Source organism: Penicillium cinerascens, assembly GCF_028974065.1.
Source record: "Penicillium cinerascens strain IBT 15544 chromosome Unknown scaffold_4_segment0_segment1, whole genome shotgun sequence".
Lineage (NCBI taxonomy): Eukaryota > Fungi > Ascomycota > Eurotiomycetes > Eurotiales > Aspergillaceae > Penicillium > Penicillium cinerascens.
This window is the reverse complement of record NW_026695298.1, coordinates 4,356,204-4,377,521: the sequence shown is the minus strand read 5'-3', so window position 1 is coordinate 4,377,521 and position 21,318 is coordinate 4,356,204. Positions and strand designations below refer to the sequence as shown.

General features: G+C 51.8%; 11 protein-coding genes across 11 annotated transcripts; 6 read left to right on the top strand and 5 right to left on the bottom strand.

The window, feature by feature from the left end:
• Window positions 1-298: 298 nt before the first annotated feature.
• On the bottom strand, window positions 299-2,344 carry N7498_010792 (putative pyruvate carboxylase; the record flags this gene model as incomplete). The annotated part of the gene is made up of 2 exons (XM_058457848.1): window positions 299-2,243; window positions 2,292-2,344. 2 exons carry the CDS (start codon window positions 2,342-2,344, stop codon window positions 299-301), a joined length of 1,998 nt encoding a protein of 665 aa, XP_058304747.1.
• A 264-nt stretch (window positions 2,345-2,608) lies between these two features.
• Window positions 2,609-4,445, top strand: N7498_010791 (uncharacterized protein; the record flags this gene model as incomplete). Its single annotated transcript, XM_058457847.1, has 3 exons — window positions 2,609-3,274; window positions 3,324-3,906; window positions 3,967-4,445. The coding sequence occupies 3 exons, from the start codon at window positions 2,609-2,611 to the stop codon at window positions 4,443-4,445; spliced, it is 1,728 nt and encodes a 575-aa protein (XP_058304746.1).
• Window positions 4,446-4,786: 341 nt separating this feature from the next.
• Window positions 4,787-5,873, top strand: N7498_010790 (homocysteine S-methyltransferase family protein; the record flags this gene model as incomplete). The annotated part of the gene is made up of 2 exons (XM_058457846.1): window positions 4,787-5,683; window positions 5,736-5,873. The coding sequence occupies 2 exons, from the start codon at window positions 4,787-4,789 to the stop codon at window positions 5,871-5,873; spliced, it is 1,035 nt and encodes a 344-aa protein (XP_058304745.1).
• Window positions 5,874-5,986: 113 nt separating this feature from the next.
• On the bottom strand, window positions 5,987-7,735 carry N7498_010789 (putative amino acid permease; the record flags this gene model as incomplete). Its single annotated transcript, XM_058457845.1, has 3 exons — window positions 5,987-6,103; window positions 6,164-6,504; window positions 6,556-7,735. The coding sequence occupies 3 exons, from the start codon at window positions 7,733-7,735 to the stop codon at window positions 5,987-5,989; spliced, it is 1,638 nt and encodes a 545-aa protein (XP_058304744.1).
• A 1,135-nt stretch (window positions 7,736-8,870) lies between these two features.
• Window positions 8,871-12,947, top strand: N7498_010788 (uncharacterized protein; the record flags this gene model as incomplete). The annotated part of the gene is made up of 5 exons (XM_058457844.1): window positions 8,871-9,124; window positions 9,182-9,494; window positions 9,551-11,238; window positions 11,292-12,069; window positions 12,648-12,947. The coding sequence occupies 5 exons, from the start codon at window positions 8,871-8,873 to the stop codon at window positions 12,945-12,947; spliced, it is 3,333 nt and encodes a 1,110-aa protein (XP_058304743.1).
• An 853-nt stretch (window positions 12,948-13,800) lies between these two features.
• N7498_010787 (guanylate kinase) lies at window positions 13,801-14,442 on the top strand (the record flags this gene model as incomplete). The annotated part of the gene is made up of 1 exon (XM_058457843.1): window positions 13,801-14,442. One exon carries the CDS (start codon window positions 13,801-13,803, stop codon window positions 14,440-14,442), a length of 642 nt encoding a protein of 213 aa, XP_058304742.1.
• A 367-nt stretch (window positions 14,443-14,809) lies between these two features.
• N7498_010786 (GNAT family N-acetyltransferase) lies at window positions 14,810-15,552 on the top strand (the record flags this gene model as incomplete). The annotated part of the gene is made up of 2 exons (XM_058457842.1): window positions 14,810-14,872; window positions 14,929-15,552. The coding sequence occupies 2 exons, from the start codon at window positions 14,810-14,812 to the stop codon at window positions 15,550-15,552; spliced, it is 687 nt and encodes a 228-aa protein (XP_058304741.1).
• Window positions 15,553-15,665: 113 nt separating this feature from the next.
• Window positions 15,666-16,941, bottom strand: N7498_010785 (glycosyltransferase family 69 protein; the record flags this gene model as incomplete). Its single annotated transcript, XM_058457841.1, has 2 exons — window positions 15,666-16,307; window positions 16,357-16,941. 2 exons carry the CDS (start codon window positions 16,939-16,941, stop codon window positions 15,666-15,668), a joined length of 1,227 nt encoding a protein of 408 aa, XP_058304740.1.
• Window positions 16,942-17,729: 788 nt separating this feature from the next.
• N7498_010784 (haloacid dehalogenase) lies at window positions 17,730-18,101 on the top strand (the record flags this gene model as incomplete). The annotated part of the gene is made up of 1 exon (XM_058457840.1): window positions 17,730-18,101. One exon carries the CDS (start codon window positions 17,730-17,732, stop codon window positions 18,099-18,101), a length of 372 nt encoding a protein of 123 aa, XP_058304739.1.
• Window positions 18,102-18,877: 776 nt separating this feature from the next.
• N7498_010783 (uncharacterized protein) lies at window positions 18,878-19,764 on the bottom strand (the record flags this gene model as incomplete). Its single annotated transcript, XM_058457839.1, has 4 exons — window positions 18,878-19,261; window positions 19,318-19,524; window positions 19,581-19,673; window positions 19,723-19,764. 4 exons carry the CDS (start codon window positions 19,762-19,764, stop codon window positions 18,878-18,880), a joined length of 726 nt encoding a protein of 241 aa, XP_058304738.1.
• Window positions 19,765-20,213: 449 nt separating this feature from the next.
• Window positions 20,214-20,909, bottom strand: N7498_010782 (uncharacterized protein; the record flags this gene model as incomplete). The annotated part of the gene is made up of 2 exons (XM_058457838.1): window positions 20,777-20,909; window positions 20,214-20,708 (listed from the first exon to the last, which is right to left on the bottom strand). The coding sequence occupies exons 1-2, from the start codon at window positions 20,834-20,836 to the stop codon at window positions 20,214-20,216; spliced, it is 555 nt and encodes a 184-aa protein (XP_058304737.1). The 5' UTR covers window positions 20,837-20,909.
• Window positions 20,910-21,318: the final 409 nt, after the last annotated feature.

Genomic DNA, 21,318 nt, shown 5'->3' with positions numbered 1-21,318 from the left:
ATCTCAGTTTGTTGTTTTTGGGTACAACTTCGGGGAAATCAACGCACTAGACGTATTGTATTTGGGGAAAATTAAAAAAGGATGAGAAATAAAAACAAATAAAAAAAAGAAGAACTGCATCATCCGTGAATCGAACACGGGCCTCGTCGATGGCAACGACGAATTCTACCACTAGACCAATGATGCTGCAGGAAACGGGGATTCTGATTGCTGATTCGCCGCTTGTGATTGAGAGTCTCCAATTTGACTTTCGTTCTCATTCTGCACTGCTCTATTTACTCCCCACTTATACCTCACTTCACAGCTTTCCCCGTAGCTGCTCTTGATCACTGCCTTCCAATTCAACAAGCAGCATGCCTTCGGCAACATCTTCCTCGTCGTCCTCCATCTCATGGACCCATTTCACTTTGCCAGCGTGAGGACTGCGTACCTCCAGCTCCATCTTCATCTGCTTCACAAAGGCCAAGACCTGGTTCTCGGCGACGGTGTCTCCATCAGCAACCAATATTTCAATGAGCTTCCCAGATAGTGGGAGAATAACATGGCGTGGGTTGTTGGGGTCTCCACGCCTATGCGAGGACGAAACCAGAGCCGAAGCCGCGGTTGTGGTCGTCTCCAGCTGCATGAGATATGGAACGGCAGTCTGTGATGTGGGGGTCGTATACTCGATTTCGGCGACAAGTGCGGATGGGAACTCATTGCGGAAGACCCGCGAGAGCTTCAAATGATGCGCGACCTCTTCTGCCGATTTATCCAGTGGTTCCAGCGTGATAGACCATGCGTCGCCTTTGCGCAATAGCAGATTCGAAGGCAGTCCACCCTGGGCCATGGCCTGTTGTGAAGAAACAAAAGATCCTTCTTGACTCTGGAGCGTTTTCGACATGCGCTCTCCTATCTGATACACTTCGTCGAGCTTCATCCCTAGCCATTGCGTGTCGATCTTGCCAGCTGTGAAGTCGGGATGTGCCACAATACCCCGCAGAAGATTGATGTTAGTTTTCACGCCGGATATCTTAGAATCAGACAGGACTCGCTGGGCCTTTCTGACAGTTGCTTCCCATGTTGACGCAGTGACAATGATCTTAGCAAGAAGATTATCAAAGTTTGATCCCACGACAAGACCAGAGCCACCAGAAGAGTTGACATGACTGTCCACTCGGATGCCTTGTCCACTAGGCACTGTGAATTCTGTCACTTTGCCTATGCTAAGAGCAAAGTTGTTGCTTGTATCCTCCGCACACAGACGAAGCTGGATCGAGAAGGTAGTTGGCGGTGGCACAGTTGCATTAACCTTAGGCCCTAGGCCGAGATCATCGAAAGACCAGCCTTGGGCCAACAGGAGCTGCGTCTGCACTAGATCAATACCGCTGATGGCCTCGGTGATAGTATGCTCAACCTGGAGACGCGGGTTGACTTCCAAGAAATAAAATTCACCCTTTTGTTCGCTAACCAAGAATTCAAAAGTACCAAGCGATCGATAGTGGATTTTGCTAGCCATCTTCAATGCAGAGTTGATCACTCGAGCGACCAAATCCCGGTCACGCATTAGGGCCGGTGCAAGCTCAACAACTTTCTGGAATCGTCGCTGTACACTGCAGTCTCTCTCCCAGAGGTGGCGTACATTACCGGTTCCATCGCCGATAACCTGGATCTCAACATGGTGGAACCCATCGACGGCAGCCTTCTCTACGAACACAGTCCGTGAAGGTGACTCGCCAATGGCACGCTGAGTGCTATTAACTAATTCCGATTCCTCGCGTACAAGGCGGATTCCTCGCCCACCTCCTCCATCGACGGCTTTGACCATAACGGGAAAGCCGACCCGTCTGGCAAAAGCCCGCGCCTCGTCCACATTAGAAGTGGGCTGGCTCATAGCTTCCAGTACAGGAACTGCACATTGCTGTGCAAGTAGCTTTGCCTGGAGCTTATCACCTGTCCGAGCAAGATTCTCAGGCCCAGGCCCGATCACAACTGCGCCCGTTTCGGTCCACATGCGCTGTGCGAACTCCGCGCTCTCGCTGAGGAATCCATAGCCCGGATGCACTGCGTCAATAGAGTGCTTCCTAGCTAGGTCTACTAGCAATGAAATGTCCAGATAGGATGATGGAGAGGGTATTTGGATTGCATGATGCGGGTGCCCCAAGTCACAGTGTGAACGGTCGTCCGAAGCGTACAATGCAAAAGTCTCGACGGGACTAGGCAATTCTCTTGCCGAATGGAGTATTCGCACAGCGATTTCACCTCTGTGTATGAGTTAGTATGGGATTATTTAATCGGCTGGAGGGACCTACCTATTGGCGACCAGCAACCGCTTAAAGGGTCGGGAATGCGGGGAAGATGACATGGGGCGCATTAAATCTAGGGTAGATAACACAAGCACGCGACTGTTCTCCAAGCCAAACTAAAATTCCAGATCAAAGAGACAAGGGATTTTCCAAGGGATATGGGAGTGAGGTGTTCGGCCCAGATTGATTTTCTTATAGCTCGCTACAAATGACCCTCGGTCCTCGGGCCCAGCTTCCCCTCAGCGGAACCCTTTTGAACAAAGGCATCCAAAAGCGATCATCTCCAGCCACAAACTACATGTACATCAACACAAATTATCACCATGACAAAGGATAGCGACAAGACGCCTGAAAATGGCAATACTCAAGCCACCGAGCGCCTGAATCTGGTCTCGTCGCATATCTCCCCGAAGAAAAATAAAGCAAACTCCAGCGCGTCTCGTCTACCAGCGGACCACTCCGACGTGCTCGGCCAAATTGCCACGCTCCGAGAAATCGCTGCAACACCAGACCCCAACCACCGCGGCTACGTCCGCCAGAAACAAGCTGGTAAACTATGGGTGCGCGAGCGCATTGAGCAACTCCTCGACCAGGGCAGTTTCCAAGAAATTGGATCCGTGTCTGGCACAGTGAAATGGAAGAAGACTGCGCCTATGCGCGAGACGCCCGTTGCTTTCGTGCCTAGTAACAATGTTCAAGGCGCTGGGACTCTGCGAGGCAGAAAGGTCTTGCTTACTGCAGATGATTTTAGTATCCGGTCTGGTCACGCAGATGGCGCTAGCCATGGGAAGACGCTGTATGTGGAGAAATTGGCCGTTGTACTACGGATGCCGGTCATCAAGCTGGTTGATGGTAGCTCTGGTGGAGGTAGTGTGACTACTATCCGGAAAGAGGGATGGAGTTATCTTCCCCATGTCGCGTCGTTCGGACCCGTTATTCAGCAGTTGAATATGGGTATTCCTAATCTGGGTGCTGTTGTTGGACCGGCTGTGTGTTCTGTTTTCCCTAATTATGGAGTTTATGCTAATCCGTGTGCAGATTGGTCTCGGTGCTGCGCGTGTCGTCTCTTGTCACTTTTCTGTGATGGCGGCAGACATCGGCTCGCTGTTTAATGCTGGGCCCAAGGTTGTGGAGGGTGCAACATTCGAGGAAGGTCTGAACTTCCAGGACCTTGGAGGGCCGATGGTTCATTGCACGAACGGCACAATTGATAACCTCGCTGCCAACGAAGCCGAGTGCTTTGAGCAGCTGCGGACTGTTCTGAGCTACCTACCGAATTCCGGCAGTGAGGCTCCGCCCGTGATTCCATGCAGTGATCCTGAAGATCGTGAGGATCAGGCACTACGCAGCATTATTCCTCGCCGACAGGCCCGCATGTACAATCCTCGTACGATCATCACCTCGGTCGTTGACCGGGGCTCTTGGTTCGAGATCGGTGCACTCTGGGGTCGAACTGCCATCGGCGGTCTCGCGCGTCTTGGTGGACACCCCGTCGGTGTTATTTCGCTCAACTGCGAGGTGAACAGTGGTGCATTGGATGCTGCTGGTAGTCAGAAACTCACTCGGCTATTGAAGATGTGCGATGTGATGAACCTACCTATTGTGCAGTTCCTCGACGTCCGTAAGTACTACTTCAATCCTTCCTCAATATATCTAGGAACATACTCTAACAACACTATAGCCGGCTACGCCATCGGCACTGTCGCCGAACGCACTGCAACCATGCGCTGGGGCGTCGAGCTAGCCAAAACGTACTACACAACCACAATGCCAATCTTCAACGTGGTCACACGCCGAGTCTACGGTGTCGCCGGTGGCGTGATGATAGGCAGCCGCGACCCGGAAATGCAAGTTGCATGGCCATCCGGACAATGGGGCTCACTACCTCTGGATGGTGGCATCGAGGTGGGACACCGACACGAGCTGCGCGAAGCAGAGAAAGTTGGTAAGAAGGAGGAGCGGTACAAAGAGCTTGAGGAAGAGTATCTACGTCTGATGAATCCCGTGCGCACAGCAAATGCGTTTGGGGTGGAGGAGATTATTGACCCAAAAGATACGAGGAGTGTTTGCTGTGCTTGGGCTTCGCATATTTATGATGTGCTTATGCGTGAGAGATTGGCTGCTCGGGCTTGTGGAAAGATTCACCCATCGTTTGCTTGATTAGACTTTGCTACTTTCTAGTAAAAGAGGCCGAGTCCTTGGACCTACCGATGTCGGGAGATGAGAAATATACTGACGATTTTTCGGAGTAAATAGCTCTCAACACGTCTTAGCCACAATCTTGCATCTATGACTCAACATTTGAAATGGATTTCTTTTCTAGCTTCGAACTTCTTTTTATTTTCCTTTCTACTGATTCCTATAAATCATCTCCAGAGCTATTTAAGCACCCCCAAATGGCCGATTAGGTAACCGCGATAAGCTCCCGGCCGCGCATCATCTGATAAAATCGCACACCCCACCTCACAAGACCTCCCAAACACCACTCCCAGCAAGGCACAATGGCCTCAATCCAAATTCTAGACGGCGGTCTAGGAACCTCCCTCCAAGACCAATACGGAGTGAGCTTCGACAGCACCAGCACACCCCTCTGGTCCTCGCACTTGCTAGTATCCGACCCAACAACCCTACAAGCCTGCCAAAGCGACTTCGGCAAGGCAGGCGTGGACGTGCTCCTCACAGCAACCTACCAAGTCTCCCCCGAAGGTTTCGCCCGTACCAAGACAGACCAGTACCCCAATGGCATTCCCGTCGAGGCTGTGGGCGGGTATCTGCGCACGGCGGTGGAGGTCGCGGAACGCGCAAAGGGCCGCGACAGCACCAAGATCGCGCTGAGTCTGGGTCCGTACGGGGCTTGTATGATTCCAGGACAGGAGTATAGTGGGGCGTACGACGCGGCGCACGATAATGAGGAGGCGCTTTATCGGTGGCATTTGGAGCGGTTGAGGTTGTTTGTTCAGGCAGAAGGTGGATTGGCGGGGCGGGTGCAGTATGTTGCGTTTGAGACGCTGCCGAGGCTTGATGAGGTGCGGGCTGTGAGGAGGGCATTTAAGGATTCGGGGATTACGGCGCCGTTTTGGATTGTTTGTGTTTTTCCTAGGGAGGATGAGCTCTTGCCTGATGGGAGTTCCATTGAGCAGGTCGTTGATGCGGCTCTTGGGCCTTTGGATGGTGCGCCAGTGCCGTGGGGGATTGGTATGAATTGTACCAAGGTTCAAAAGCTTGCTGGCTTGATTGATAAGTTTGGCGCTTGTGTTGATGAGGTTATTGCTGCGGGCCAGCTGTCTGCTGCTCCAGCTTTGGTTTTGTACCCTGATGGTACGAACGGGGAGGTCTACAACACTACGACACAGGTTTGGGAGAAGCCTGACGACCTGAAGGAGGGCCAGCGGGACACGGTAAGGAATTCACCTTTGCTAAGTGTGTTGTGCATAGCTGATCAAAGTGTAGCGCTCCTGGGAAACACAACTTGCGCAAGTGGTCACCGATGCGCAGGCCAAGGGTCCCTTCCAATCATTCTTGGTGGGCGGTTGCTGCAAAGCATCTCATCGCGACATCGCGAAGCTCCGAGAGAAGTTCCACGCATGATGTCAGCAGTGCAAGAATGAATCGGCTACAGAACCGGTAGAGAAATGGTCAGTTGACGTGAATCATGTCTATTCGCCGAATGCTATGCAACTATATACAAATCTAAAATGCAATTATACGAGCCACTCGATAAAACGACCCCACAAGGTGTTGTGCGGATTCTTATGCGGCATGATCTCTCCATCCTGGAGACGGCCGGACCAAAGGTCGATGGCGGCAGCGCGTTGGAACTGCAGAGAAATGAATCAGTGGAATGTTCCGAGAACGTGAAAGCCATTCGAAGAACTCACCTTGGTGTTGTGCCAGAGTTTCCAGCCCAGAATCGGCACAATGAAAAGGGGAATGCCGATATATGAGGCGACAAAGTTCGATGTGTTCCAATTACCCTTGAGGAAGACGGGGAAACCGGCGACCAGGGTGATGATGCTAGACCCAATGAAGCCGATCCAGGCGGCATATGGTTGGAATGGGGCCTTCCAGGGCAGCGTGTCCCGGGAAACGCCCTGTGATTTCATCGCGGCGTGGAAGCGGATGTAGCAGACGCAGAGAGTGGCCCATGCGATCAACCCAGCAACGGTACTCAGGTTGAGAAGCCAGGTGAATGCTTGTGCGGCACCGCCGGATCCAAGACCTAATCCCTCGTCAGTGAACAATCGATATTCAGGAAACAGGCGAGACTTACTCAAATAAGCGAGAGGCCCAAATAGCCAGGCGACGATAACTGCAACATACGGAACACCGTTCTTGGTGCAGCGGCCGAAGATTTGGGGCAGCTGGTGGTCGGTGGTCATGGCCACGATCATGCGCGATCCAACCCAGCAGTATGAGTTACCGGCGGACCAGGCGGCGACGAGAATACATGCGTTCACGATAGACGGCAGGGCGCTGATACCAGCTTCCTTGATGGCGATGACGAAGGGAGAGCTGTTGGCGTTATCAGAGCCGGAGGTGAGATCTTTGGCATTCGGGCTCACGATGATGCCAATGAGCAGGGCACCGAGGATATAGAAAAAGGCAATGCGGTAGGTCACACGGCGGGCGGCCTTGGGAATGGCGCGATGCGGGTCGACAGACTCAGCAGCAGTGATGACGACGGTCTCCACGCCGATGAAACTGAACGAGGCGTTGACGAAGGAGGACAGGAATCCGAGGAAGTGGCCCGTGGAACCAGTGATGCCGTTATAGTCTGTCCAAGCGCCGGGGTCGTGCCAGAAGCGGAAGCCGATCGCCTCGCCGTTCGGACCACCGCCAGCCGTGATGACAATGGACACGATCACCAAGCCCAGGAAGCAGAGGACCTTGACGGCGCCGCCGATGACTTCCGTTTCGCCGTAGAAACGCACGCTCATGAGGTTGATTGCCAAAATCAAAACCAAACCGACCGTAATTACGACGGCCGGCGTTATATCTGTCCAATATGAAACGATCACGGCGGCGGCAGAAGTTTCGGAGGCGATTGCAATGGTATAACAGTATCCGTAAGAGATGGCGAGCGAGAAACCGACAGCCGGATCGATAAAGCGAGTAGCCCAGTGAGGAAACGATCCCGCCGTGGGAAACAGAGTCGCCAGCTCGGCGATACTCTGCATCACGCACCACAGCACCAGTCCCACGATAATATAGGCGAGTAGCAAACCGGCCGGGCCAGCTTTGGCGTAGGCCGAACCCGTTCCCACGAACAGACCGGTTCCAATGCCACTGCAGAAACCGATCATGGTGACCTGGTAGTTCCGTAAGTGACGCTGAGTAGCTCCGCGACCGCCAACATTCAGCTCCATTTCCCCTTTGAGGTTCGCCTCGTAGTCCTCATTCTCAAGCGGGACATCCGGCCGGATGTCTGTGGCGAGTGTTGACTTCTCCATGGTCCAGTAGTTGCGGTGAAGTTGCACCAAGTCGAGAGCCCTCCAGAGTTGAAACGAAAAGATTATAGAGATGAACCATGTGCGGGATAAGCTTTTTTTTTTTCTTCGAAAACCTCAAAACCGATCACGACATTTGGTTCTCCGCTTTACACCACGGATGGTTCCCACCGCGGCCGGCCTTATTGGGCAGGCCGACCGGGATCCCCACTCACAGAGGCAAACCCTGAATATTTTTCTCACGTTGGACATTTGACACAACATGACAGATTCGTCGATTTGTTCTCATATCACGCTTTGGTGGGGTTGTGTCGGGGTGAATATGTAGCGGCAGCGGATTGGTTATTTTATTGACGTGCAGAATCAACCCTCGTGCGCATGCAGGTGTGGGACTGGATCAGCCCTGCGATTTAAAGTGATCGTTAGCCACGAGGTCGATGCGCTTAGACCTCGCTTCCCTTGGACTAGCGAATTTTCCGGTTGATCTACCGCCCCTTTCCACCAGACCGGCATTTAGAAAGATCGACTGGGGTTGTGCGATACCGATCATCCGCCTGAGGCTCAAATTTGAGGTTCGTTGATTGACTAACGTAATCCAAAGCTATTTATAGAGGCTGTGTATTCACCAGAGGGGCAATAGAGGTAACTGGCGCGACCAAAGGAGGTCCTTCCCTAGAGTCAGACCATTTTCGTCGACTCCATTTCCTACGGATAGCAACCTGAGACAGTCCCAGTAACCCCGTTCGAATTATCTCATCATACGGAGACAACATCCTCGAAGGAGACGTACGGAAGTCAGTCGTAGAAAGTTAGGCGCACATCGCAACGGTCGCGGTTGGCAGCCAGACCGAGAACAACAGGTCATGCATCGATTTTTGCATTGGCAGGTCTTTGTCGGACGGAACCGACCCACGTCTCAGCCGAGGCCCGTCTAGGATCCAAATAGTTACTCGATAGCGCCGATCCACGACCCAAACTACAAAATGGAAAGAAAGTTCTTACCTCAGCGCATTGTTTTCCCCTCCTTTTCACCTGGAATGGGTGATTAAGTCTCTCCCTTTCCGGCTTCACTCTTCATCCCTGGGTTTTAATTCTCTTTCAAGGCACTCGATCTCGATGAAATAAATCGGTTAGGGTCATGGCCGATTCCGTCCGACAAAATGTCGGGACCGAGGGACCGTCCCCGTCGACTAGCGCGGAAGACTCCGCGATGCCCGCGAAGGAGACCCCAGTCTCCAAGCCGCGCAGGAAGCTGCCCGGCTGGCTGGATCATTTCAATGCGCGCGATCTGAAAGTGCTATTTCGCTGTTCCGTGGCGGCATGGGTCGCGTCGTTGTTAATTTTCATCGGCCCGTCCCTGCAGCAGATCGGGACCGCGACCTTCTTTGCGACGTGAGTTGGAATGCCAGATTCGCATCGAGTCAATTGCTAATGCTAATTGGTCATCAGTTTGGTCCTATTCATGGTGCCTCCCACGGGTATTGTCTTTATCTTTATCCTGGGAGCGCTCACTCTCATCATTGGCATGGCCCTTGGCTGGGCCTGGGGTGTCATCGCCATGAAGGCGGCCATGGCGGCGCGACCGGCTGCTGAGACGCAGGCCAGAATACAGGCCCTGGGTCAAACGGCGTATTCCCAGGCTAAATCGACGGGAAAGCCCATTCAACTCATCCAGCAGGAGCTCGTCTACTCCGGATGGATGCTGGATGCTCGCGTCACTGCCGTTTACTTCTGCCTCATCTGCCTCATGATCTACTTCTTGGTGAGTAGATGCTGGAGCTATTTGCACAATCAGAGTGGACACTGACATACCGATAGGCTCGTTTGCGTGCTAAAAATCCCAAGTTTACGCTGTTCCAGATCTTTGGAACCATCATTATGGATATCTTCCTGACCGTTGGTCCGCTGCTGACCTCTTTTAACGGAACCATTGCCAAGGTCCTGATTGAGCCCGCGGCTATCGGGATTGGACTGGGATTGGCTTCCCAGATACTCTTCTTCCCCAAGTCGACTTCTCATACAGTTCTTGACGGTATGGAGGGCCTTTCGCGACTGCTGAAGGGTCCACTCGATGTGACTATCGCCAGCCTGATCAAGGACGAGAAATTGGAAATGAAAGACCTACAAAAGCTGAAGCAAAAGTCTATCGCGGCCTACAAAAGCATCGAGTCTGCACTCGGCTTTTTGCCGCTAGACTTCTCCGTTGGCCGTTGGAATGCCGACGACGTCAAAAGCTTGAAGGAGCCCATCCGTCAAGCATCGGTGGCCGGTCTATCCCTGCTGGAATTTCATATTGCCCGACTTGGCGGAGAAGCCAAGCTGGGGAAGCTTTGTGAACTCACTGCTGACTCTGCAAATCAATCCGATGTTGACTTTAACGAGAAGAAACGTCCCCGCGAAGTTGGCATGCGCCAACTGATGGAGAGTGTCCACATGGTCCAGGCAATGCGAAGCCCAGAACACGAGAGTCTGCGGTTGGAAATGATTGATGCGATTCGACAGCCCTGCCAGACGATTTTGCCCGCGTGCCAGGAAGCGAGCAACGTTGTCGCTGAGTGTATCAAGACCGTGAACTCTGCTCGCTGGTTTGGTCGCCCGTCTAAGCAGCATGTAGATGAGCTCCACCAGCGCAGCCACACGGCCCTCGAGACACTTCAGAGCCTGCGGGCAACCTATGCAGAGGAGACAACGGAACGCCTTCTTCAGACTAATGAAGACATCTTCGATGAGAATGGCAAGCTCAAGGCCTTCGACAGCTCTTCTATGCACAAGGTCCGAGGCATTATGTTTGGCATGGTCTTTGAAGAACGCATTCTTGGTGTTGCTGACGCCTGGGAGCGAGTACTGGGACAAGTTGATGGCCTTATGAAAGAGCGTCAGAAAATCCGCCTGTGGCTTCCAAAAGGCCTGGGCTATGCCTTCAGCTGGGTCTTCCGGAGAAGTGCCGTGGCACCCGTTGCAGCAGTCCAGTCTCCCAGCGTAGACCCTGATGTCGTGGAAGCACAGTCTAAAGAGGCTCAGCAGGCTCTCCGAATTAGTCGTGGATACCGAGTGAAACAGCGCAGCGGTCTTGGACGCATCATCCTTGGTACCTATCACTGGCTCATCAGCTACGAGGGCATGTACGCTTTGCGTATGGTTGTCGTAACTGTTGCTCTTGCGATTCCTGCGGTGATTCCGTCCAGTGCCGGCTTCTATTACCGGGAGAAAGGACTGTGGGCTCTGATCATGGGTCAGACTACGGTTGTCGTGTACATGTCGGACTTTACTCTTTCCCTCGTCTCTCGTGGCATTGGAACCATTGTTGGCGGTGTTGCTGGTCTGGTGGCATGGTATATTGGCTCAGGCAATGGATCAGGTAACCCGTACGGCCTGGGTGCGGTTATGGCTGTTGTTCTTACGCTCTTGATGTGGGGACGCATTTTTGCTCCCGTCGCTGTGCTCCAGGCTACGATTATGGGTGGTGCGACATGCATCCTGGTCATCGGCTACAGTTACGATGATACGTAAGTAGCTTGCTATTTTGTTGAGGGCTCGAATGCTAATATTGGAACTTCAGACACATTCCCACATATGGAAACCCCGGCTTGGGATACAGTGTCTTTTGGCGACGATTGCTGCTGGTCCTCGTGGGATCCACGGCGGCCATGGTTGTGCAAATCTTCCCACGGCCACCCTCTGCAACGCGACATGTTTGCAAATCGCTATCAAATGCGATTCGAGGACTCTCCGACCATTATGCCCTGCTCCTCTCATGCTGGGGCCAGCCAGATCGTAACGAGGGCATGGTGGCTGAACAGCTTGCACTTGACGTTGCCGAAACCCTCAGCGGACTCGACGGACCCGTTGCATTACTGCGTCTTGAGTTCTCTAGTTCGCCCTTTGACAGCGATCGCCTCGCCCAGGTCAAGGCGCTGTGTCAGGAGCTCAACCAGCACATAGGCCGTCTACTCTACTTGTCAGCATCACTACCAGAGGAACTCCAACTCCGGCTTGCGCGTCAGGCTGGCCTTCTCGATCACCGTAACATCGGAGACGTCATGGCCGTCCTTGGAGTCGTCGAGCAGGCCCTCAAAACAGGCGATCCCTTGCCCGAGGTGCTCCCAACACCACTCCTCAAACGGTGCTTCGAATACTGGCGTTCACACCAGATCAATATCATGTTGAGCAAGGATCTAATTCGCGATGAGAGCTACCGCAAGTTCTGCGTTGCAGTCAGCTCCTATCTCAAGTTCCTAGGAGCAGTGGATGATTTGGTTCTGGTGATGAAAGGCACGCTTGGGGAGGCCCATATTGTGAGCCGCGAATTGATGCAGGATCTGCCGGCCGATCTTCCTGTATGATAAATAGCGCGATATAATGTATTGATATAATGCCTGGAAAGGCAATTCTATAGACAAATGAACAAAGCAAGCCAAAGCAAAGCCCGAGGAATGGAATTACAAAGAGAAATTTTAGTTATTACGAAGCCAAACACCGCCCCACACCTCGGCCTTCTCCGCACGCGTTTTTCTTCTCCTCACCAGCTTTTCTCCTCACCCTAAATGGCACTAGCGCAGGGACTTGCTTTGAAATAATGTGCAAATGACATTCTTTCTTTCCCAATGACCGGAAAGCTATACACTTGAATTTTCTGGCCCCATGGCGGCTTCCCGTCTTTCCCGTCTCCCGCGGTGGATCAGCCACTGGTTGGGCTACCGGCCAGAGTCTCCAACACCCTTGCCAACGTGGCAAATAGCCGCATGGTCTTTCATTACTGCCTTTTGCGGTCTTTCAGTGTTGCAAGGAATCTTTAATTATTCCGACTATTTCAAAGAACGCCATGTGCCAGGCATCGTCGCGTCATACGTAAGTCCCAGGCCCAAAAGGGGTTGCCACCCTACACGAAAATCCTTGATCTGACTCAAACCAACAGGGCGCATCTGCAGTCCTCGTCTTCGGTGCTATCGAAAGCCCCCTCGCGCAACCACGCGCCTTGGTATTCGGGCATTTCTTCAGCGCCTTGACAGGCCTCTGCGTCACCAAACTGTTCAGTCTCATGCCAGACCAAGCGCGTTTCGCGTCATTGCGCTGGCTAGCCGCTTCATTGTCTAGCGCTATTGCTATCGTCGTGATGCAACTTACCGGCACGACTCATCCCCCGCCGGTGCTACTGCTTTGCTCCCAGCTACCGATGAAGACATCTGGCAACTTTCGTGGTATTACTTGCCCGTAGTGCTGCTGTCGTCCACGATGCTTATGTGCTGTGCTTTGCTGCTGAATAATTTGCAACGGCGGTATCCTGTCTTTTGGATTGCGCCGAATCCACCAAAACCTGCTCCTGCGCCTGTGCCTGCACCTGCACCAGCCTTGGCACCGGCTGATGCTAGTGAAACTTCCTTGGCAGACGAAAAGCCCGACATACCTGTTTGATTCGGTGATGTGTCAATCGCCGATATAATATGGAGACTCGGCTATGAATCTGCTATTCTGAACCGAACTCCACTCAAGCTTCCACTTTGTGCTCATCTCAGATGTTCCAAACTACACATCTTGTAGCTAATGCACTATATGATGAAAGCCTTTGCACCAGTCCGTTGGTTTCTCGCTATAATGGAAAGGGCGATCCAAACCTAGCGGGACGTTACACTTGTGCCTCGGGCTATCTATTCACAGGAGAAACGGCAACAGTGTCGCCTGAAAACATGACCTGTAAATAGCGATCGGAGAAAATAAATGGACATTGGGAGACTTGTTAGACTTGTTATTTGTGTGTCCAGGACTGATTTATCGGGATCTATAAAAATTCAAGCATTAATCGCAGAGCTGAGCCCAATTACTGAAGAGGGTAGACTGACGCAGCAGACTACCTACAATGATGCGGTGCCAATAACGCGGGAAGCCGCGTAAGGGATGCATGACTCAAGCGAGAGCGAGGGTCTGAGCAATCGCCTGGGCACACAGTGGATTCTGGATTCTGGATTCTTCGTTCATTACCTCGTTGACCGTCTAGGAGCGAAACATCCTTTTACGAGTACCTTACTCGGAAGACGTGACATTGGTTGACGTGATATTCTTGATCCCCAGAAATGGTCTCGTGTGCGCCTTCACCTTTCAACCAGATCCCCAGGAGCCAGGCTAACATCATCCCCGCAGCACCTCAAGATCGTCGACCTATAGTCATCTCCGGACCTTCCGGTGTCGGCAAAGGAACGCTGATCCAAAAGCTTGTCGACGCACACCCTGACACATTTGGATTAGCCGTATCTCATACAACACGAAAACCGCGACCGGGCGAAGTAGAAGGCGTTGCTTACTTCTTCGTTTCTCCCTCCGAGTTCTCATTCCTCTTCTCGCAAGACAGTTTCGTGGAACACACATGTTTCAGTGGCAACTACTACGGCACGAGCAAGCAGACCGTCGATGATCTGACTAGCAAAGGGTTGGTAGTGATCCTGGATATCGAAATAGACGGCGTCAAGCAGTTGAAGTCGAACCCCAGCATTGATGCGCGGTATATTTTCATTAAGCCACCCAGCTTTGAAACACTCGAGGCGCGTCTCAGAGGTCGCAAAACCGAGAGCGAGGAGAAAATTCGGGAAAGGCTCTCCCGGGCCAAAGTCGAAATTGAGTACGCCGAGTCTCAGCGCGATCATGATAAGATCATCTGCAATGACAACATTGAAGAGGCGTACAAGGAGCTTGATGAGTTTGTATTTGGGATCACGTAGCAGAAGTCCACCGCAATGATTCACTTTGTTTTCCATACACTAAGGAAATTCCAGAAAATACGATCAGCCTTTAGACATATGAAAATTGTTCCTTCGCATACAATCGTATCTCCTGAGGAAGCGGTGACTTGTGATGGAAGAGCTTGAATAGAGCCATGTCCACTGCTGAGATCCTAAAAAGAACCAGCCGGGTAGCAGTTTAATTTGCAACCAAGCCTAAATTGGTATAGCTCTCTCTACGTGCTCACGGCTCGTGCCCATGTTTACTGATGACCAATGTCACGACGCGAAAAGGAGCCAACGCAGTAAGATCAGGTTCCGTCTTCAGAATTTAGAGGATTTGGTATCTTCCGTCTCGCTATTCACCATGTCATTCTACTATGAACAGCGACGCCTGGGGAATGATCGGGTTGCTCTTGAACCATTCGATGTCAGCATTTCCCCATTCCGCCCACACAGAGTACAAGATGGCACTAACCCGAACAGCCCAGCTTACACACTGCGAAATTCGTTGAAGAGAAACGGGCGCAACCAGAAATACTCACATATCTGAGTTTCCCTGCCGGCGAAACAGAAGAAGAGTTCAAAGATTTCTACGAAAAATACATAAACTCGCCGCCCAGCGACTGCCTGTACGCTATCATTGACAAAGCGAACCCCGAGAAAGACTTCAATGCAAACTACGCCGGCGCTATTGCCCTGGCAACAACGAACCGTGAAAATGCGTCTACGGAAATAGGCATCATCGTTTTCCCGGCGTTCCAGCGCTCGCACGTGTCGTCGAACGCTATAGGGCTTCTGCTGCAGTATACACTTGACCCGCCGTCTGCGGGTGGATTAGGACTGAGGCGCGTAGAGTGGAAGTGCCATGCCGGGAATGAGTCGTCTAGGAGAGCTGCTCTGCGGATGGGATTCGAGCTGGAAGGAATCTTGCGATGGGAAAGGGCATTTCCGGGAGGCGCGGTTGGACTTTCTGTAGATGCTTTGGAGAAAAGAAATGGAACGTCGGGGGAGGCGCCCGGGCGACATACTGCCATTTTTTCAATCGTTTGGGATGAGTGGGATGAGAAGCGCGCGAAGGTTGTTGGAATTATGGAGCGGAAGAGCTAGGTAGTGGCAACTTGATGACCCGTTACGCTTTGTTTCTTATGATCTAGTCTATATCAGTGCTCCCTGCCATCATTGGATATGTTCCTAGCATGGAATCCGTTATATGAAATGTACTATACATGATCCCACCCCCAAGGATGGAGAATCTGCATCTCATTGATAATGCAGAACTGACCAGGCTCCCTGTTTTCGTCAGACAAAGCAGTCCATTGAGCAACACGGTTGGAAACAGATTTCTCCTTAAACCAAGGAGAACTAGTCCACCGACGAAACCGATTCGTCCACAGCCCCTGTAGAATGGTCCTCGAAGATAGCCAATTTATAGCCGGGTTCACAGCCACATAGGCCGGCCCGCTGTATCCGACCCGCACCAGAGGATTAACATAGACGCCGTGTTGGGCAGTCAGCGGATTGTCGGCGTGGATAAGACAGCATTCGGAGCCTTCGAGATGAGAGGCTGCGAGGGAGTCTGGGATTCCTCGGAATCGAAGAGGAGACTTGCTCATGAACGGAGCGGCCGGCATGGCGACCATTCCGTTCCAGCAGCTTTTTACTGGGACTGGGGACATGCTTTTCATAGCGTGTCTGGAGACAGAGTCGCGGAAGAATGGCCACGTTGACATGATGGCCTCGTGTCCGCTGGCGTCGCGTAGAGCGAAGGTGTCATAATAGTGAGGTGGTTTGGAAAAGTCCATTGAACAAGCTGCGGCATAGTTGCCGTGGTTCGTGTCTAATAACTCGAAGATATCGTTTGGCTTTTACAGTTAGCTTGTGCTTTTCAGTGGGGAACCAAGACAGACATACCGTAAAAACAACGTCATTGAGGAAAAGAATCTTGTCAAATGTGATACCTTGCTTTGCCAACTCGTACAGCGGTTCCAGACTCAAATTCCGTATCCGAGACAGATACGGGATACGCCTGAGCTCCGTCCTCCCTTGCGGCGTGACAATCCAGCCCTCATCACCAGGAGGCGCATTAATCTCATCGTCATGAGTGACATGCGATAAAGTGATATTTCGGGGTACGCGAAGGCGATCCAACTCCACGTCGAGGTCCATCAATGCACCCTTTGTATTATCGTAGCTGCCGCTCTCATAGATGCTGATATATACGTTCTCTGGACCGAGATTCCAAGCGAGATCGAGGACAGCCTGGCTCCAGTGGCTGCGGAGGATAATTTCATTGTTCCAATTCACGCTTGCAATATAGATTCGCTCTTGTCGGCGGGGTCGCTCGCGGTAGCTGATATCTGATTCGGAGATGCGGCGCAGGATCAGGTTGAGTTCGATTAGGTTCCATGCGATGAATACGATGAGGAGAGAGCGGATTATACGGTGGCGCACCAGCACTCGGCGGAGAGTGCGCGGGTAGGATGTTATTTTGGTCATAAGGAGCGGACGCCGGGGTTCGCGGCACGAGGTGGACAGATCAGAGGAATTCAGCCCGTGGGGATTTTTCGCATGTTGCGGTCGGATATGACCGGATAAGAATGAGTGATCTCGTGGAGAGTGAAAGAATAAGAAAATAGGTGCTGCGAGGGCGAATCAAGGGGTCAAGTGGACGCTGAAGCCCTTCATACTTCCGAAGCCAGAAAGAGACGCAGCGACCCGTCGGTACACGACCAACTCGATCTATACGAGCGACGATCGGCCATGCATGTCAATTTGAATACTCTTATAAGAATTAAGTATTTGGCGGATGGATAAGAAGCAAAACGACAAAAAGGGGGTCAATTATCGCCCAGCCACGTCATCAGTGGAGCACGGTTGTGGGGCGCCAACAATGGCCAGCCCTGGTGTATACACCTGCCCAGTGTCATTTCCGATGCCTCCGCGCTCTCCGTAACGTTGCGGGCTTAATCTATCTCGGTCATTTCGCCTATCGCTAGCACGGGGTCCTGTGGTAGATTAAAACTCAATGTCATTGGAGCGTGCCTCCCCCCCCCCAAAAGGCAATGATTTAATTTACATCATTTTTGAAATAGCAAAAGGAAGCATTTCCATATTCTCCAAAAACACACCAAACTCCTTCTTCACTTTCCCCATATCTTCATCAATGTCATCAGTCCACCGATGAATATAGATGGTCTTCATGCCAACACTCTGGGCTCCCCGGAGGTCATATGCGTGGGCTGCAACCAGCACAACTTCCTCTGCCTGAAGTTTGACCAGTTGCAATGCCTTCTGGTACGTTGTATTTTATCGAGAACAACCAGCGCTTCCTTCGAGGCCTTGAGCCCGAAGATATCGACATCACTCTTTCCCGAGTCCTGGATCTGGTACTCGAACAATCTCCAAAGCACAGAGCCCACATAAACTCTGAGATTAAACGACAAATGATCGCAGCATGGCATGCCCAGCCCGCCTGGCCAGAAGTGCAGAAGGCGATCCAAAGTATCCGAGAAGAACTGGGTCTCGAGGTCTTTGTCCATGCAAATGGCACGACTCGTCTACAGCTCGATCTGACCCGGTCCTCGGGATTGAACTTCAACATGTTATTTTCGAGTCAGCTGTTAGGGGTCTACAAACCCAGCCCATTCCAGGGCTAGCTGGGATGCGTCGTCTTTGGTGATTGCGGGAGGAAACGATTGAGCCACGCTGCTATGCCAGTCGAGACAGGTGCCCATGAAGTCGAAGAATACTGCTTTGATCGGGGCTTTCGTTGTAGCCATGTCGGGTGATTGTAAAATGGCAATCCTGAGATGTCGATGCAAAAGAAGTAGTGAGGAGTAATCGATGCGAGCCGTGAGATACCTTGTAGATAAGTATAGAAGTTAGACGCTTATTATAGCTGATTCCAAGGTGGGTTGCCTGATTACAAATTCGAGACCGCACGGGAGGCGCAGCATTTGCATTCTACTTCCGTTCAGATCACTCCCGGCCTGGGGCAGATCACTCGATTTGAATTCCTTTAAGCTGCATCAATCAGCGATTTATTATGCAGTACGATAACGTACCCTCGGATAGGAAAGACGTTCTCGTTGGGCCAACTTGAGAAGTTTGTTTCTCTGAGCACCTACGAATCCCCGCTTCCCCGCATCGGCCCGCCGTCATGTCCGCAGCCGACGATCATCGGCATTGCACACTGCAGAATTTCATGCCACCCTGATATACCCCGTGTGGGAGGAGTCGGATGTCTCTAAGTTACAATCGAATACTTGTTTTAAAGTACATTGCAATCTATGTAAGAAACAATACATGTCCAACTGACAGGGGTATCCCGGAAAATCCCTAATACGGAGACTTTTGCGGTGCCACTGTATTTAGAGCGCATATTGAAGCTAAAATAGTTGTATTTAAGGTGAGTCCACTGAGATGAAATTTGCTACTTAGAGGTTTCTCCGCGGTTTTCGCTGTAGGGGGGTCCTAAGGGTTCACCCCATTCATAACATTCGCCAATTTCCGCATTATTCCAGCACGCATAGTCTTTGAGGTAACAAGTTTCAAGATTCGCAATTTCCACTGCATGCATCGCTTTCTCGCGATAGTAACGGATTGCCCGTCCACACTCGTCGTACCACATCACGAGGACGGTCCCTGCGTCGGGGCCTTCGGAGGCCAAAGTTTTTTCATCAACGATATGGATACGCCCTGCGGCTAACCGGAAGAGATACTCCGAATAAAAGCATATCCAAGGGTTTTCATCCTCCTTTGGGTCATAGCCATTTTCCTCATCGCGCTGGGGATCAATGCTCTCGGACTCAATTCCCTCTTCTCCCAGTTGGAACCGAAGTTATACAAGGATGAGTTGTTATAAACTGTAACTGGGCCGACGATCTTGGTATCAATATAATCTTGAATCTGAGCCCATAAGTCTTCTGAGGAAGGGTCATAGCAGGTGCGGAGCCAACATGGGTCATCATTTAAATCACGCTCAGCAGGTAGGCGGATACGATCCAATAGCTCTTGACTATATTGCGGAAGATCTCGTGCAGACCTGTCCTCTAGTCTTCGCTGCTGGTTTCGATACGGCTATTCCTATAGTTTAGTTTTCTCGTTGGAGTAACAGGGGGCCAAAATCAAATTACCTCGCGACCACGGACTCCGAGTGCCACATATTTAGCGAAAATTTCCTCGCGATGGGCATCAACAGATAGCGACGAGTCTTCTTGCCAATGCTCCTAGAATATTGTCAAAACATGCATATAAGTGCTGAGTGAAAGGTTTTACCAGAAGGAACAAATCGACCTGCCAGGCTCGAAAGTTGGACATTTTACAGAGTATTCTCAAGAAGGATAATAGTGGGACAGAGTCAAGCTGGGATGTAGATGTGCTGGCAAGTTTGGGACAAGGGATCGTCAGCTCCACCCCCCACCCCACTCGACCACCTTAACTATCGGGTAACCCGCTTTCCATCGTACGGGATTCGTTTGTTGGAACCGGATAATTCAAATCCTATCATGTACTTTCTACGTTTATGTATAGCGGTATTACCCTATAAAATCGAACCGTATTTGCGTGTCATTCATCGCAATGTAAATGAACAAAGGGAAGGGGACAATAACCAAGCACGGTCAACGATCATTGAAGCATTGGCGTAGTCAAAAATTTGGAATATAAATGATGCTGTAAACAACCAGTGTTCCGCCATAGCGCCAGAAAGGAAATACATCCATCGAAGCAGATCATAGTCTGTTTCGCTCAAGCATGTGACGGATGCCTCACTTCTTATCACCCCACAAGCCCACAATGCCCATGGAGAGAGCGATCGCAGCCAGCCAGGAGCGGGCGCGCTGCATCCGGCGCTCACTGTCCATCTCACGTTGGACACTCTCCCCATTGACATCCTCTTCAGCCTCCACGACCACAAGATCCTCGTCCTTCTTGGCGCACGACTTGGACAGGCAGAGACCGGTGCTGTCTTGAATGGCAGTCAGGGCCCAGGTCTTCAATCCCAGGTGGCGGTTGAACCAGAAGTCAAGACCGTAGGTGCCCAGGGTGGAGATGACGCAGACCCAAATTAGGTAGGGGTGCTTTCGTCGGGGCGGGGAGATGCTGAATGAAAATAGGAAGCAGCAATTGGCGATGCTGGAGAGTCGCAGCGCGTGTTTGCGGTTGAGGCGCTTCACCTCGGTGAAGCAGCGGGAGGCGGTGCTGGAGGATGGGAGAAGCTTGAGAGCCGGGATCGTGATGGCTGATGTGGAATAGGACATGCCCTGCATCGAGCAATTGCGTTAGCTGATACTGTCGCGACGGAATCGGAATCCGGCTTTTTCGTGCTTACCGTCAGCAGGCCCAGGGAGACGGTGCCGACGAACTTGGTGACGGTGATGGGACAAGCCATAGCGCCGGTGTCAGGAGCAGACAGTGCACAGTGCCCGAGAGACGCGTGAGTTCTGGGATGCCGTGGAGTTGATGGTCAGAAAGTTGAATCTTTGGGCGGCGGTGACGTCGCTGCCACCGGACGCGCCCGCCAATCACCGGCCGCACGTTTTTCATCTTTGGTGGCCCCCGTTCAGTCGATTAATCCCTGCAGAATACCATACAAGTCCAAAGCACTAGATAACACATTGCAAGTAGCATGAAAGCGAGTATAGTAATGACCAGGTGTTCGTCATCCTCCCCAGCGAAGATAACATCCAGTCGGGTCAATGCATACAAGACGCCTAGTGAGTTGGGATAGGAAAATTGACACTAGATATGAATGTCGGACGATGTATAGTTTGTAAAGACGTCTAATTGACTCGGGTGTATAGGCAATTTTGTGATTACTGATTGCGCATAACGCATAGTGCAGCGCATCCGAAGGGACCGAGGTTCAACCCG